Source organism: Aulonocara stuartgranti (assembly GCF_965226115.1).
Source record: "Aulonocara stuartgranti genome assembly, chromosome: 6".
Classification (NCBI taxonomy): Eukaryota; Metazoa; Chordata; class Actinopteri; order Cichliformes; family Cichlidae; genus Aulonocara; species Aulonocara stuartgranti.
This window is the reverse complement of record NC_138944.1, coordinates 38,519,368-38,537,898: the sequence shown is the minus strand read 5'-3', so window position 1 is coordinate 38,537,898 and position 18,531 is coordinate 38,519,368. Positions and strand designations below refer to the sequence as shown.

The following is an 18,531-nucleotide window of genomic DNA, read 5'->3' as shown; positions in this document are numbered from 1 at the left end:
GTTGTATGCTGCTGTTAAAGAACAATTTTCTCTTTAGTCTTAAATATACAGAACATTAGATAAGATGGCCATGTTGTGCAATGAAAGACATGCTCGGGCAATGTCAGGGCTACAAAGGGCTACATTAACTAAATACGCACCACTTGCGCTTTTATTTAGCTTCTATTTGAGGCATTATCTCTGTGCCGACAGTTATTCAGATCCAGCCTGATGGTAAGACTGAGTTTGTTTTCATGCTGCTTCACACTGAGTTCAGGACACCCTGTATATTTTATATTACCATAGCATTACAACATAAACACTTTGAGAATGTATGAACGGGACTAGCTGCTAACTTTGAACTTTATTTTGCATGCAAGCAAAATGATTCAACTACCACACAGGATTGTCACTAGTACAATCCTGTATCACCATTAAGGTAATGCTACATTTGGTTACAAACAGGGAGTAGAAATATGTCAGTGTGCTTATTCTACTAAAAACACCTCAAGTCTAAAAGAGTGATCTGCAACAGGTGTCATCTTGTACCAAAACTGTTTGCCAACTGTGTCCATTCATTGCATGAGATCTGCTATCTGAACAACATGCATTGCCAACTGTAAAAAACAGCACTGTACAGTAATTATGTATACAGCTCTGACTAAAAGAAGTCTGGGATTGTTCTGTAAATAATTCACATCTACACGAGATACTCACGGATCAAGTCTTTTTGATTTGAGTGTTTTTGAGTGATTATGTGAAAATATATTTTAGGTGTTCTCCAGTTAGTGGAGGAACAACCTGCGATTAACCATATATGTATATTATGAGGTTTATAGTTTTTTATTTTGAAAACTCCACATTTTTAAAGTTATAATTAACTGGAAGAATAACTGTTTCATTACATAAAATTACAGCAGTTGTAAAGCAATTAGTTGATTGAGTAAAACATATTAAAACTGTTAAGGTCTACCATAGAAAATATGGCATGATTCACAAAAAATTATAAAATAAATAAAGAGATATGTCCTTCCAGATATACATACATACGTTTGCATATTTAATGTCTTCCTGATATTCTTTAAGGACTAACAAAAAAAATGTGAATATACATAGAGAGAGGTATATACTGGTGTCCAGTTGGTATATTTCAGCACTATGCCACTTTCATAGATTTGTTGATACAATTAGCCTAGCTTGGTACAAAAGCTAGAAGCACGGGGATACTGCAAGACAAGTTCGTGCATGTGTCTCCTAACTACCTTAGTAGTTTAGAAAAAATCTATATTCTAAGTGACGCTGGTGTGTAGCTGGAGGAGATTGCTTGCTGTTGCCAGTTGAAGATAATCAATCGTGCAATTGCCTTGAACACTAGCAGACTGTTGCAGTTGGCCGTAGTTGGCAAGGAAGGGAGGATTTTGTTAACTGCTTGCTCAGTGCTAGTGAAACTGTGAAATTCCAACCAAACACGAAACAGTAACTGTTTGGCTTTGAATTAAAAGTTGGGACTTTTAACCACAACTTTTCCTTTGAAGTTGAACAGTTTAAGTTTTTCGTTTGCTTTGCACTTTTTCCAATGTCACTGCAACTGTTCTACTGCTTGGTAGCTAGCTAGCAAGAGTTTGAAGACAAATCTGCATATTCCATGCAAACTATGGGTAACTGCAGCAATCTGAGTTTTTTGGTGCAGAAATTGGTGCTCTTTGTGACCAATTTCAGCTGGTAATAGCTAGCAAACATTCACCAACTGGTTGGTGGAATATGCTTTTTCCCACCTAGTGATCAGAGGGAAAAAAGTATGCAATAGAATACTATAAACTATTGCTACTAAAATTAATTAACTAATTAATTTAAGTCAGCATTTGAATTAGGACATTTTTGTTGTTGTAGGAGACAGAAACTTTTCCTAGGCTTAAACGTAACCCTTTGCTTCTAGTTTTTGCTCTGAACTATGCTTCAAGGCACCCATCTTTAATTTGACTATAGCAGCAACAGAGCAAAAAAAAGAATATTAAATTGTACCTGAATGCTCCTTCATCAGTTTTGTAGTCTCAGCAGATTGTAGATAAGGAAAAGATGACTGAATTCTCACAATATTTGTTCAGTGTGATGATCCGTGAGTGTCTTTCACATGTACAATATATGTAAGCATTTTTTTCTATCACTATATGATTGTACAGCATTGCTTGTATAATTTACAGGTAAAGCATGTATTTTAAACTTTTGTAAATCCAAAAAATAACCCTGTACAGATATATATAGAAATGTAGAAAGCAATTAAGAGAAATCAATTTTCATTTAACCTCTAATAAGCATGATAATAACCGGGGTTCAGTATGTATGTCCAAGCTGTATGTTAAAGATTGAACGAGGGAAACACTTGAAAAATCACCTGAATATCAAACTGTGTGCTATCTAAGGATGAACTCTGCAATGCATTTTTGTGCCTTTTATATCAATTTATGTAATCTAGACAATCTTGAAAAGCTTGTGTTCAACCAAAATGACATTAAAATGGGTTTTGGGAAAAATGTACCAGTTTATGCTGTCTTTGCTTCTTAGGGAGAGCCCATTACAAGCTTTTAGCTTCCCCTTGTATTTTTTTTTGTTTTGTGATGATCCCAATGTTTTTAGGTGGTGATAGGCGTGGACTGCATGCAGGTCAGTTAAACAGCTGGCCTCTTCTACTACAAAGCTGTTGTAATAGATGCACTGTTTACCTTAACATTGTGTTGCTGTAATATGTAAAGCCTTCCCTGAAAAAGACATCACCTGTCAGTGTTAATCTCGTTAAAATGACGTTAACGCCATTACCACATTAACGCGGCAAATCTCCGTTAGCGAGTTAACGTGGGGCTGCACAGTGTTAACGAGCTAACCACGATAACGCATTGACACACGGGGCGATCCGTGTCAACTCGCTAACAGAGATTTGCTGTGTTATGGTGTTAATGTCACTTTAATGAGATTTTAACGAGATTAACGCTGACAGCACTACTTAAGCAATAAGTTGTTTTTTTCATTGTGGAAATTTGCTCCATGACGTCTCGCCATTGTTTCAATCGCAAAGGATCACTTTAAAGCCAGTTTCTTGTAATAATGTTTGTACAGGCATCAGTTTGAACAGGTAAAGGTCCTCACCGTGAATTACTTCTGCGGGTAGTAGGCCTAAGTACAAAATCTGTAGATCATTAGGTATTTTATAACTTAAGATATCCTCAGGTATTTTGACAATTCCCAGAAAAGTTGAACCTTTTCACATTTCCAAAAAATGTTAGTGATTCGCACTGATATGACTGCAGTCTCCACCATTGCTGTGGGATTCACAACTGTTTACTTGTGACGTGAGGTGTGATTAAAAAAAATCTTGTCAAATTTTTCCAGCCAGATTCTCTCCATTGTCCACAGCAAGTAGAAGTGTGTTGTAACAGGCAGCTTATCCCCTGAAAGGTTAATCTTCAGTTCTGATTCCCATTTTTGTGTTATCCACAATGAATAATTTCTGTTACATTTTTGGAAGCATTTTTACATTTTTGACACAACCTTTGACGGTAACTTCTTCTTCCACAGTAACCATTTCTATTAGCTCAATGCCCTCTTGAGAGACAGAGTTTCTGCTCTCAGTGTCTCAAATGAAGATACCTAAATAAGTCAGAATTATCCAGCTCAAACTCTTCTTTTTGAAGGACTTAAACACTTTCCCGTCTGTTAACGTACATACTGCTGTGATTTCACCGTCTCTCCATTTCGTGAATGTGTTATCCAGTTGACCAGTTCTGAATTCTGGAGAATGTGAGGGCCAAATCAGCATTTTACAATCTCCTTCGATTTTGTATTTGATTACCAGATCCCACCAGACCTTTAATGTTGTTGCAACAATGGGATTTTGGTCCCTGAAATGTGTGTACATTTTGTCTGAGGGCAACTCACTCCATCATTGAGCTCAATATGTTTCCAGTGCATGTCAGCTGGGCTATCTGATAATACTCTCTTGGAATAGTCAGTCCTCCTCTTCCCTTTTCTAGTTGGAGAGTTTTCAGTTTTACCCTCGGTTTTTACCCCTTCTAAATAAATCTACTCATTTGTTTGTTCCATTTGGCAAATTGAGCATCAGGGATATGAATTGGTAGTGAAAGGAATAAATACAACAATCTGGGTATTACCTCTATTCTTGAATTGAGATCCATAACTAAGGGTGTCCATTTTGTTAAATCCTTTCGTAATCTTACTGTAAATGGTCTCATATATTGTGTTTAGTTAGATTCCTAATATTTTTAATTTTCTGAATCCCATTTAAGTTTGTATTTATGTCTGATAAATTCAATGGGTTTGTAGTTTATGCACAATATTTGAGTCTTAGAAATATTACATTTTCCTCCAAACTCTTCTAGAATAGTCCAGAGCTTTAAGAATGTATGATCTGGGTTTTAGAGGTATATTATTACATCATCTACGAAGAGACCTACACTTTGTTCTTCCACTGCTAACCCCTTTCAACTCATCGCTTTGTTATATATTGAGCCAGAGGCTCAATAAATAATGTCAATAGGGAGGGGCTTAAACAGCACCCCTGACGTGTTGCTCTGGAGCAGGGTCCTCAAACACCAACCCATACTTGGACTACACAATTTGGCCCTTGAAGTTATGTTTTTTGTTAGGGAGGATTTGTCCGTTGTTGAGTGCAATGTTAAAATAAGTTATTTTAAAAGCAAAAACTTATTTAATATGAAGGTAACATGAGCAGAGAGTAGAAACATGTTGAGGGATTGGCTGTGTTATTTGAGAGAGTTATTTGTAAAGAAAACAGTTTTCACTAGCAGTCAAAAACTAATGCGTGCACTTGTGTCTGGCCAGAAAGAGAATAGTAATTTGTTTATTTGGTAGTTCAATGAAATGCTTCAGTTAGTTAAGAGTGAGAAAAAAATTGTGTTCACATTTGCAGTTTTATTTTGTTATACAATATTTGAAATTGAAAAAAACAAACCAAAAAAAACCCACTACATTTTTGGGTGTTTTCTAGTTTGTTTGTTTATTCGGTTTTTTGTACTACTTGAACAGTAAAGTGGCCCTCCAATGAAATGTCAGAGCCAGCTGTGCCATTTAAGGTTGAAACCCCTGCTCAGGTGAGCTCAAAGCTGTCTGTCAAGTTTCCATTTATTTTAATTCTAGCCACTGGCTTATGACACATTGCTTGTAAATGGACTGATTATAGCGCTTTCCTACTCTCACAGAGTACTCAAAGCACTCTATACAACATGCCTCATTCACCCAAATTCTCACAAGCACTTTATCTACACTTAGTGCTTTCTAACAACATTCACACATTCATACTCCGATGCATCAGAGAGCAAGTTGGGGTTAGTATCTTGCCCAAGGATACTTGACATGCAGACTGGAGGAGCCAGGGATCGAACCACCGACCTTCTGATCAGTAGGTGACCTGCTCTACCTCCTGAGCTACAGCCACCCAGTTGTATGCATCTATTGTATTGATCTACAATATACACTATTGTAACTCACTGTTTATGTGTCTGCACATGTGGAACATCTGCAGGTTGTGCAAAACGCTGCAGCTAGGCTTCTGACCAAGTCCTCTAAATATTCACATGCGACATTGTTGCTATGTCATTTACACTGGCTTCCATTTTAAGATCCTGGTTTTGACTTTTAGAGCTTTGCATGGACTGGCACCAGCTTACATTCCTGATCTTCTATAGCCCTATGTCCCTAGCAGGTCACCGAGATCATCTGATCAGGGCTTACTTGCTATGCATCACACTAAGATGAGAACTAAGGGTGACAGAGCTTTTGCCACTGTGGCCCCTAGACTGTGGAACTGTCTCCCTCTGAGCCTAAAAACTGTGGACTGTAGTGGCTTTTAAAAAAACAACTGAAAACTCATCTTTTTAGAATTGCTTCTGGTTAATTTTTGCCTGTTTGGCAAGCTGTAAAACTGCCTCCATCCTAACTGTCCAACATCTTTACTCCTGCTGCTGGTGCCGCTCCTCTGTTCTAATGAGTTGAAGAGACTGTGACGTCACACGTGATATAAGAATGGCCTTATATCATCTATATCAATTATCTTCACGTCTTTGAAACTCCCTCTGCCTTTCTTTTACTCTCTGCGCTGTCGAGGGTCGGTTCTGTTGCTGGGGGCGGGCCACCCATTGCCATCGTAGTATCTTGAACAGGCGAAATACTGCAGCGTCTTCCTCCAACGCCGCTGCTGGTGTCCCCGTGTTAAAGCCTCGTCTGCGCAGCTTGAGGCTGGCTTCATGCGCGCTACTTTAGAGACGGACTCTGTCCTCCTGTAATTCCTTCCCCACTCATTTGTGTATTTAACTCTAGAAAAATCGTCAATGAACGAGTTTTTAGTGTCATCACACCGGAAGTTTTTGCCATCAGATTTTCTTTTTTCTCATTTATAGGCTGAGACACTTATTGTGACTGTTCTCCCATTCCACCCTGATATTGTTTTAAAGGCTACGTATGTTAATATTAAATAAGCTTCTAATGAGTGCTCGACATTGTGCTCATGCATTGTTAAAACTGCTAAAAATGTTTCACTAGTAAAGGCCTTTTATGATATTTCTGTACAGAGCTGGGTGAAGTCTTTGAGTTGACTCATCGGTAATACAAAATGTTATTGCATTGCTTCTAGGTGTTATCGCCTTCAGAGCAGAGTGGTTTGTCGCCTCCCTCTCCAGACTATCGGACAAAAGGCCAGAGTGACGAGAAAGAGCATTTTCACATCCTTCCTCAGCTGCAGGCCAAGAGGGCTGACTTTCTAACTGTCATGCTGACTGGTACTTTGCCTCAGCGGCGGAGTTTTGCCACACCAGACGAAGAAGTTCCAGAAACCCCAGGGCCAAAGGATGACGACGTTACAAAGAGTGAGTCCAACAGTGAGGTGAGTCAGAAGAGTACTGAACGTAGCCAGGATGCTGCGCCTTCAACACTGATGGCTGAGGACCAGAGGGGCCAGAAGGAGCATGCCTCCGCTGCTGATGCAGACCCAGACCTAGAGGATGCATCCAAAACCCTTGTTCTATTCTCCCCAGGAGACACTCGCAAGTCTCCTTCTGGCGGCGATCACGTTCTGGATGGTGAGTTGGCTACACCATGTGCTCTAACATCCCGTAATGACCGCCTTCTAGTTGGGGATGCAATACAGCCTGAACCTTCAGAGACTGGCCGTTTGTCCCCAGCTCTCAGATCAGACCTGAGGCCTTCCACACCCATTGCTCCTGGTTCACCCCCCTTCACCAAAGTTGAGCGTACTTTCATTCATATTGCCGAGACATCACACCTCAATGTTATGTCTTCCAAGGAGGGTGACCGGGAAGTCTTTCCCATCATGAATAAATCCGATATAGATGCTGACACCCATAAGAAGGTGGAGGGAGCACCAATGATAGAAGAGTATCCAAAGGACTCAGTGGAAGACCAAACTCAAATAGACAAATACCCCAAAACTGAGAATGGTCCATCTACTGAGCTGGCCCAGTCTTTGGAGCCTGTTCCAGAAGCAATGTCACCAACTGACATACATAAAGATCGGTCACAGGAACTTACAAAACAACCACCACCAAGTGAAGACCCTGCCAAACTTCAGACAGCAGAATCAAAAGTACTCTCTGCCATCAAGCCCAGAATCCGAAGCCGAATTCCAGTGCTCATTTCTATGGAGGAGGATTCAGGCTCAGAGCAGTCCTTATCTCTCTCGGCTCGGGTCCGGCTTCAGCATCGCGCCAGGCAGCTGGATTTGGCCCACCTGCTAGTCCAGAAGCAACACACTCGCTGGATGAGGAGGAGAATGCTTTCTGGTACATCATCATCGCTGTCTTCGGGGGACGATGAGCGTCGAAGACCGTCAGAAACCCTGTCCACTGCAGGCTCAGAGGAAGACACGCATACATCAGATGAGTCCAGGTGGAGCTCTCGTCTTAAAACAACTGAAGAGCAAGGCTTCAAAGAGTGCAGGAGCAAGATCCCCAGGCCAGTTACCCCCATAAAGCGGTCTTCAGGCGGGCTTGGTAGTGCTGCTCCTACTCCTCGCTTAAATAATGGGTATGATTTAGTTTCTTTCTTATAGTGTACCCACAACAATTTAAGCAGTTTGATACATATTTTTAAAGTAAAATAATTTTTCACATTTTTATGTTCTCTTCACAGGAATCAGAAAATTGGACTAAGCACTCTAGTTACCCCCCCAAAATTTAGGCCTATTTCTCCTGGGTCCTCCTTAACATGTCCCCGTCCCTCAACTGTCCCTGCTCCATCTGGCAGCCCTCGAATGCCCCTACGAGTCTTGTTTGGAACCAGACGCAGCCTTAGCTCATCCCACTGTAGGACTGACAGTCCCTCCCCTCAGAGAGTATGTTCATCTAGGCAGCCCCTCTCGGTACGAGCCCCAACTGTCCCCATGCTGCCACCCAGGACTACAACCATCATGCGACGCAGCGCCTCGCAAGAAGCCACCACTCAGTCCTCTTCTACCACCATGCCCGCTAGGACCAGGCCAAAAACAGCTAGTACAGCTAAGGGGAAAGCAAATTCTAGAGAGAAGGTGGCCCTTGCTAGATAATACAAAGACGCTTATCTCCAAGTATTTGTGAATAATCAGTCTTTGGACCAGCTATGCCTCAAAGGTTTTCACCTTATTCCATATTAGACTGTGATGCCACATTGACTTCTTTCAGTTCATTTACTATATACATACATACATTTTTTTTTCCAAGGACAGCTTATTGAACTGACTACCTGGGCTTCCATTTATCTTATTGTCATACAGGAGCATTACTGCCATGGTGCTATGGATACGTCTGCTGCTCCCTGGTTAGTCCCTAATGAAACTGCTGTCTGAAGCTGAGAATCCTTATTCCAACAAGTCCAGTTTCAGACACTTTCACCTGATACACCTAATACACTACTCCTGGCTTTCCATGGGTATATTACTCTTGAACTGACAATATCCTATTTGGTTCACATTGCATGGTAAAGTATATCAGAGAAACATTGAATCTGTAGAGGAAACACAACATGTACAAAAATCTGTACCCCTTGCCTATTGGCTAAAGAAAAAAAAAGATTAAATTGGACTTGTTTGAATACCCTTACTGTGATAATGTGAGACTCCTAATCTATATTCATTATGACTGCGGATAAAGTGAAGAGCTGAACGTGAACATATATCGCTCAAATGCTTGCCTACTCCTTATGGTGTGATAATGGCCATGCTTTAATCATTCTATTATATATTGGTGTTTTAGTTTGTTTATGCTTTGAATTGTACATAATCGAATCATTTCCCATAAAGACATCTTTATTTTTATCTTGGCAAGCAAAATGTAAATGAAGTCTTTAATCTTTGGTTCCAATTTGTTGGCATTATGCCTGGTTTTTATGCATGAGAAAAACAGGGTTAAGCATGAGAAGATGTTATACCTGCTTTAATTCTGTTGGCAATACAAGTCTGGACTGTGTATATGGAATCTCTGGGACTGAGGCGTGAAGTAAAGTTTTGATCATGTGGCAGAGGGTCTTGTCATTCTTTTCTCCCTGGTATCTGTAACTAACATTCAGAACTGACATATATCCATCACAGTGGCGTGCAATGACAAACAGAGATGATTTTTGCATAAATTATCAAAAGTAAAAGTAGTTCATCTGCAGAAAAATGTTCCCCATCTGTGTTAAGCGGATTAATGTTATTTTTGCAGAGTTTAAGGTTGAGCTCATTTGAAATACTGTTTAATTGAGTAGCATCATACTAAAGCATATTGATGCTTCCTGTGAGGACCTCTGAAAAAAAAGTGTATTAAAAGATTAGTAAGAAAAATATCAGCTGCATTAAATGGCTTGATCATCATGTGACATAGTTAACTGTTAATACCTGAAGGGAGAATTCAAATATGAATGAAAACTTATCATGGTCAAGCCATTTAATTCAACTGATATTATTTTGGCAAAACAGTTAAGTGTATTACATTCAGATATTCTATAAGATGCAAATCTAAAAGTGCTGCTCAACCTGCACCTGCTCAACATGCATCTTTTATTAGACTGGAAATAGTTAGAGTCTCCATCATCGTTAAAGTTTTCCTTGCTGATATACTAAAACTATACTTTTCCACACATTTCCTCTACATCACATATGTTGCCCAAGGTGGTTAGCAAGGGGAAACTCCTTTGTTATCTCTTCCACAGCATGTCTTTTTTCCTGTCTTCCTTAGCTCTCCACAACCAGTCGCGGCTAATGACTAATCTCAGAGCAGTGAAAGCAGACCAGTGGTTGCTGGCCGTGCATGTTGATCTCCCATCAGTTTACAGTCGCAGACAAGCGGCTGTTTTTCAACAGGTTCAGTAGTGGACCCCCATGTTGCCTCTCCTCACACAGTGCCAATATTAACACCTCCTCAACCCTCCTCCACACAGAGCTTGGGTACCCAGAACCCCCCACCTTCCTCTCAAGTTTCCCCTTCACTGTGATGGCTGACCAAGTGAGGAGACAACTGACCAAGTGACTACACCAAGGCGAAGCTGTAGGCCCTGACAGTATTAGTCAGGGAATCTTTTTTTTGTTTTGTCCTGTCCAGCAGTTGCCACAAGCATAATAATGGTCTGAATACTTTGTTGTGCCAAATATATTTGCTTTCACAAGAGGAACACTGTAGCCCAGGGGTCGGCTTGCTGACTGATGGGATGGGTTAACTGATGGCACGACCATAGCTGGACTGGCCAGGTGTTGTGCCAAAAAGTGATTGTCTGCCAAAAACTGATTTCCGGTATTTGCCAAAAACTGATTGCTCATATTTAAACTGCTATAAGTAACTTGTTGGGCTATAATATGTGAAACATATGTCAAATGCATCCCTCATGGATGACATAAAGTCATCTTGAGCCACAAACAACATTCGTGTAACAAGGTAGAAGCCGGCCAAAAAAATCAGTTTTTGGCCGTGACTTTTATATAACCTTTATTTATGCAAAAAAAAAAAAAATTAAAAAATCTCATTAATATTAAAATAGTCTTTTTTAAGAGTAAGTTGGCCAAGAGGACAGCAGAAATGGCAGCAAATATTACAATAGTTCAGTAAAAATATTTTAAGTGGGGATAAAGGACCGGATTGGTTATAATGTGAGTACAATAACACAGAGTTATAAAGATACTTGAAAAACAGATAATTTTTAATTCTATATATAACCCCTTTGTAAACCCTGTTCACCGAAGTCTATTTACCAACATACGTAAAGATATTACACATAAAAAATACACAGAAACATTGGAAATCACTTTTTGGCACAACAGCGATGGTGATTTTTCGTTTTTATGGGGCGATGGGTTTTTTTTGTTTGTTTGTTTTGGGGGTTTTTTTATTGTTTTTGTAACGGTATAAACAATGAAAGGTGGTGGATTGGCCAGATGCTGGCCGATGTGTAAAAGTAACTCAGTTGTTTGGTGGTGGCTATGGCGGAGCTTCCACAGAGGCCAGCAGGTGGATGAGGGAAAGGGGAGGCAGGAGGAGGAGAGACCCCAGGCAGCCGCTGCTTCGAGTATCAGGTGAACTGAACTTCAGGTAAGACGGTATGACCTTTTCTTTCTGTACACCGTTATATTTGTGCCACAAAACCAACCAATCAGAGACTTGATCTCATTGGCTGTTTTGGTCTCCAATCAGCTCGCAATGACGAAATGCTATATCCCAGAATGCATTTTGTTCAAAACTCAAACGATGCAGTGGCGGAGAAACGCAGAGTGGCGATTTGTTTATCGCCCACTTTGCGCCAGAAAGAACATCAGCTGATATCAGTATAGTGGCACACAAATAACGCCATACTTATGAACTGTTTCTGAGAGACAATGGCTACGTTCACACTGCAGGTCTTAATGCTCAATTCCGATTTTTTGCTCAAATCCAATTTTTTTGCTTGTTCACACTACAAATAAAATGTGACAGCAAACGCGCTCTGGCGTGAACCCTCAAAGCGCCCGCATGCGCAAAAGAAGACGTCACACACAATGCGCTCTGTTTAGACCCAGACCGAACAGTATTGTTTGACTGATGGCCTTAATATAAAGACTTGTTTCGGACTTTACGTTTCCCAATTTTGCTTTAAGTTATAAAGTTATTTTGTTATTTACATTTGGCCTAATAATGATCCTTACTGCAGTTTTAGAGAGGAGCGGTGCTTCAAAGGATAGTTGCAGATTTCTGTCAGAATCTGTAGATTATACAGTACAAATAAAATGTTCATGTTCCTCCAACGTTGTCTTCCCAACAGTTTCACTGGATGGCCAGGAAGCGTTCACGATGTCTACTTGGGCGCTGATAATTAGCGTCTGTCTTGTGTCAGTGACGTAAAAGACGGATTTAATGCGACATGACCATTGAAACAGTAGTCGCTTTCTAAAACATCAGATATGTATCGGATTCAGTACCACATACAAAGTGACCCAGATTGGATTTGAAAATATCGGATTTGTGCTGTTCACACTGTCATGATCGGATATGGGTCGCATAGGGTCAAAAAAGTCGGATTTGATGTGCTTTCGCCTGCAGTGTGAACGTAGCCAATAATAATACCAGGATCCTTTGTAGCTGACGGCTGGTAACTGTGCAGCAGAGGCGGGTCTAGCAAAGTGTTGCCAGGGGGCCAGGTAGCCTGGGAAAGGGGGGAACAAAGAAATACTTTTTTTTCTTATTCTCATTTCAAATTTCTAGCTTTTAATAAATAGTTATCTGAATCTTACAACCAAAGTTTTTATCTGATATAAAATGTATAGAAAGTATAGAAACAATACAGTACATCACTGTCACAACAGCGTTTGTTTTCATTCAAAGGCTTTATGGCTTTTCCTATAATACCCGGTGGGCTGGTCTCTAGTCAAAATGCCCGGGCCGATTTTTTGTCCCAGTCCAGCCCTGGGCACGACACGCAGGGAATTCTGCGAAGGTTCATTAAAAAATAAATGGCTGGGCCAGCGGTGCACATCGCAAATTGGCTTGCATAGACACATTTGTTGTGCTGCTTCTTAATGGTAAATGGTAAATGGCCTGTATTTGTATAGCGCTTTTCTAGTCCCTAAGGACCCCAAAGCGCTTTACACAACCTGTCATCCACCCATTCACACACACATTCACACACTGGTGATGGCAAGCTACAATGTAGCCACAGCCACCCTGGGGCACTGACAGAGGCGAGGCTGCCGGACACTGGCGCCACCGGGCCCTCTGACCACCACCAGTAGGCAACGGGTGTCTTGCCCAATGACACAACAACCGAGACTGTCCAAGCCGGGGCTCGAACCGGCAACCTTCCGATTAATGATGATATTATAGCTAACAACCCCAACTACCAGATTCAACTTGTATTTGGCTACAGATAACTTTGCTTACTGGTGAGAGGGACGTTGCTAGCTGGCAGTTTTTTCAAGCGATGTTAAAATTTCCACATTCCGACACTTCAAATGCTTCAGGAGCTGTTCGCTCAGTGCAGCATCAGCACCGCGGAAATACACGGATACATCCATAGACTCGAGACAAAATTCATAATGTGTTTTAGGGACTTTCAGGTGTATGGACCAATGTTTTCTTTTTTAATCAAACCAGAAAGCTTTAATGAAAAGCTGGATTTGTCTTGCATTAACTGGCTGGACACAGAGGAAATCAAAATGCAGCTGATTGAACTGAAAAGCTCCAGTCTGTGGGGGTCAAAGTTTGCAGAACTACGAACACAGCTGGAATCCACAGCTGTGCGTGTTCATGGAGCTGCATTTTCACCTGCTGAACGTCACTACCTGACGAGTTTAACTGTCTTCAGAACATTGCAGAGGCCTTATTGACAGTATTTGGTTCTACATATCTGTGTGAGCAGATTTTCTCTCACATGAAGAGTGAGAGAATGCTCTCAATGACATGAGAGCATTCAGACGGGTAGCCGTCTGAATGTTCGACACTGAATGTTGTACAGTTCATTTGCTGTTATGGATAAAAAGTCTTTTTGTTTCAAAATAGCTGAAAACTATTCGCTGATAGCTGCCAACATCTGCGAACAAATATAATTCTATAAAGTGGTTCTATATAGTGTGTAACTGTTCATATAGAGCGTTATTACATTTATTGCTAATGCAATCATATGGCACATTGACTTTTAGATTAAATTTTAGATGGCACTCATGATCAGAAAGGTTGCCGACCCCTGCTGTAGTCTCTGTAAGCTCATCTTGTTAATGTTTTTATTTTTTTGTTTATCAATTTTATTATTAATATTATTGTCTATACACACACACACACACACACACAGAGAAACTTCAGAGACACAAATCCATCCACATCCACCGCACCCACTGAAGTGTGGATAGACAGGTGCCCCCCTATAGGACGGAGTGATCCCAGGACGCGTTGAACCCATCACCAGATCACCAGCGAGCCCCAATGACAGACATTGATGGGTTTGTATCCTGAACCCATCCGCTGGAACGTTAAGACAATATAATTACACTGCAAGCAAGACGCAAGTAGGCAAACTTCTTCATGGTACTCGTGCACGGGAGAGAACCGGACAAACGCCGTTCCTTCGCTTGGCCCCAGTTGCTCTCGTCCGTTCTCCCGTACACTGCCCTTTTATTGAGGTTACATGAATATGCATAAGTTCACTAACATGTGACGTCTACATACACACAAAGAGTACCTTGCCTGTTGTGTGTGTGTGTGTGTGTGTGAGATCTGTGTGAGGTCAAGATGTGACCCTGTGAAGACTCCCCAAGGCTAGTGCCAGGACGTCTAACTCCATCTAACAAAAGGCTCTTATACTTAAACAGATATGCGTGTGCTTGCTATACCATAAATCAACAAGAAAAGATAAACTCTCCTAGGGAGTGTGATCTATGCCAGGACACTCTGGGGAATGTATGCACTCCCTTCTACAGCTACACAAAGTTAATACAGACCTCTTTAGGATGAAGCATTCTTTCAATCCACCAATGATTATATACTTCTAAGCATATATGAGTAAATATTTCTAAGCATAAATGACAATCAACAATACAAATCTAACAGACATGATGCAGGAAAAGGAGTTAAGAAGACCTCCCTGCTTCCCTGCATGTCCGTGTTGAAAATAGCCTGCTGGGTGCATGTGTTAAATGTAGATGTGTTGTTCTTCAATTTTGCAATATAATTATAACTTTGGAAATAAGTGCAAATCTCGTATTGCTACAGTCAATAAGACGATTGTTCATAGCTCCCGCTTTAAAATACATAACCTGACCTCATGAAAGGTAACAATTCAATGATAAACACGGCATCCTTTAAATACTGTAAGGATAATTCTGGCTATAAAGCCACTGTATTTATATGAATTTCTCAAAATGTTCTCCTGACAACAGTTGAAAATATGACAACTTTGCAGCTGTTGGAAAGCTGTGTTATTAACATAAAACACCTGTATCTGCAACACATTCACAGTGGATGAGACACAAATGCAGAAGACAAAGCTTCTGGGTAAAAGACAAAAATCCAAATCTTTAGTCAAAAGATTTGGATTTTGACTAATTGGTTAAAAAAGAAAGTGGTTAAAAAAGAAAGACAACCAATCCACTAAACAGTGTACAGGGGTCATCAAATAGTAGTTCAATGAGTAGAGATTATTGGAAAGAAATTAACATGATTCACTGGTATTTGGCGGTTAGTCTTCGATGGTCCTCAGCAGAACAGAACCCCAACAGTGATTGACCCCCGGAGTCTAGATGCTAGTGGTGGAGATGAAAATGGGGGGATGAGAGGCGGTGATGGAGAGGAGGTGGGTTGCACAAAGGAGAATGACAGATGCGCAGTGAGAGTTAAAGTACATAGTGTGAATGCTGATAGGCCTGAAGAAGGCTGGGAGAAAGATCATTGGACTAGACCGATGATGTCATAAACAACCTGACAGCATGGGAAAGTGGAAGTAATGTAAAGCTTAGATTTAGCCGGCAACACCTGGGAGCAGACACATGTGAGACTATAGTTCTTCCTTATCCTTTAAATTACCATTTTATAATTGTTCGTTAAAATGACTGTAACTCCATCATTGTTTTTGCTAGAGAGAAAATGCAAAGTGTTTCAAAAAGAAGAGAAGCTGAGCTTTACATAGATATTTGGTGTATTGCAGTAGCATTAAGCATTCACAAGCTACTGCTGTCTGAACACAGAAAAATCAACTCGCTTAGATTTTACCATGGATGCTTTGCACTACCGTAACTCCTCAACCATTTGGGCTAGAGAGAGATTTCAAATGGTTACTGAACAATGAGAAGACAAGCTTTACAAAACTCTATGGTGCACCATTGCACAAGCAGTGACAGTCTAAACACGGGTATGAATTGATGACACATGTAGTACAGAGAGGCGGGTGTAGAGAAGTGGCAAAGACCAAAGACGCCTGGAGATTTGTTATATAAAAGGAACAATATATTAAAAAAAACTGGGTGAGCTAGGCTCAAAAACATTTTTTGTACATATTTAGTATGGTTCATATTTAAAGTTGATGTTGTGTTACATTTTGTTCATGGTGAATATCAGTTTCCACTTAACTATAAATCTAAAAAAACGCAGTCAATTTTCTTTCCACTTTAAGCTGCTGTTACATTGTCACAACAATACAGTAGTGTAAAATAATTGTGAGATACTGAAAGCTGAGGTTATTCTGAAAGAAGGGGCAAAAGGGTTCACTCTTAGTTTCTGACACTTTTACAACCAAATTGATCAAATAAATCCAGGCGCCCTAAATGATACTGGGTAAAATAATAATAATAAAAAAAAAAAAAACACAGGGGGGGGGGGGGGGGGGTTGAACTTGTGCAGATCTTCATTACAAAAGAACACTGAAACTGAAAAACATTAAAACAAAAAATTAACAAAGGGTCACAGCTGAGTATATTTATTGAATTACCACCAATTACAAAAAAGGAAAAACTTGTAAAGGCAGCAAAGTAAACTGAGCAGAATACAGAAAGACAAGTGATTACAAAATAAATAAGGTAATGACTTCAACCTCTACCTGGATTACTTAAATATTTTATAAATTCAGTTCAGTTCAATTCAATTTTATTTATACAGCGCCAAATCACAACAGTTGCCTCAAGGCGCTTTATATTGTAAGGTAGACCCTACAATAATACATATACAGAGAGAACCTCAGCAATCATATGACCCCTGTGAGCAAGCACTTTGGTGACAGTGGGAAGGAAAAACTCCCTTTTAACAGGAAGAAACCTCCGGCAGAACCAGGCTCAGGGAGGGGCGGGGCCATCTGCTGCGACTGAGAGAAGGAAGACGGGACAAAAGACATGCTGTGGAAGAGAGACAGAGATTAATAACAAGTATGATTCAGTGCGGAGAGGTCTATTAACACATAGTGAATGAGAAAGGTGACTGAAGAAGAAATACTTAATGCATCATGGGAATCTCCCAGCATCCTCCCCCCTATTGCACCATAGCTTAGCGAGATGTTAGTGAGTGGGTCTAACATCTCAGGGTCACCTGATTCAGCCCTAATGATATGCTTCAGCAAAAAGGAAAGTTTTAAACCTAATCTCAAAAGTCCATCCGTCAATGTCTGTCTGCTGAATTCAAATTGGAAGCTGGTTGAACAGAAGAGGGGCCTGAAAGCTGAACACTCTGCCTCCTATTCTACATTTACAAATCTTTGGGTTACTTAACGTAATACCTGGTTCTTTGATAACAGAGTGAGGTGTTTCACTATGGGAATCGCCTCGGCGTGACCAACTACGGAAGCTCCAATGACACCACGTCTGTCTATGACAGACCTGTCGAGCCGTGCTCAGGGCTCCGCCCCCTCGTGCTAACACGGCCGACCAGCTCCTCCTAACTCATTCCAAGCAGATTTCTTTCCGTGCCTAAGCAAGGAGGGAACTGTTGGTGAAACACCTCACTCTGTTATCAAGGAACCAGGGATTACGTTAAGTAACCCAACGTTTTTTTTCTAACTTCGCTCGGTGTTTCACTATGGGAGATATGGCCCACTCCCGGATTGCGCCAGCTCCCGAAGCTACTCTCCAGTGCTACTCCAGGATCTCAGGTCGAACCTGAGGCACCAGAATCCAGCACCGTCTGAGCCAGGGATGACTGTGCAACATCCAGCCGATAAAACCGGACAAACGGGTGCGGTGTAGCCCAGCTTGCTGCCGCACAAATATCCTGGACTGATACACCTCTGAACAACGCCCAGGATGTGGCCACACCCCTAGTGGAGTGTGCTCGGAGTCCCGGGGGGGCCTGCAAGCCCTTACAGCTATAAGCCAGAGCTAAGGCCTCTACAATCCAATGAGCTAGCCTCTGGCGTGATACGGGCCTGCCCTTGTGAGGGGAGGCCCAGGAAACAAACAGCTGATCCGACTTCCTGAATCCAGCTGTTCTGTAAACATAAGTCCCCAAGGCCCAGACAGGGCACAAAGTGTTCAGCCTCTGCTCCCTCTCGGAAGAGAATGGAGGGGGGTGAATAGCTAGGAGCTCTACTGTAGAGCACCTGTATGATGTTTCCAACACT

General features: G+C 41.1%; 1 protein-coding gene across 4 annotated transcripts in view; it reads left to right on the top strand.

Annotated features, from left to right (window-relative positions):
• The window catches only part of ttbk1a (tau tubulin kinase 1a), a 52,457-nt gene extending 42,941 nt beyond the window's left edge, over positions 1 to 9,516 (top strand). For all 4 annotated transcript variants that reach the window (XM_082537531.1, XM_082537530.1, XM_082537532.1 and 1 more), the window contains 2 exons: positions 6,641 to 8,049; positions 8,155 to 9,516. In XM_082537531.1, coding sequence (XP_082393657.1) covers positions 6,641 to 8,049; positions 8,155 to 8,566 — 1,821 coding nt within the window. In that variant the 3' untranslated portion in view covers positions 8,567 to 9,516. The remainder of the gene's footprint in view (positions 1 to 6,640; positions 8,050 to 8,154) is intronic.
• The last annotated feature ends 9,015 nt before the right edge of the window (positions 9,517 to 18,531 follow it).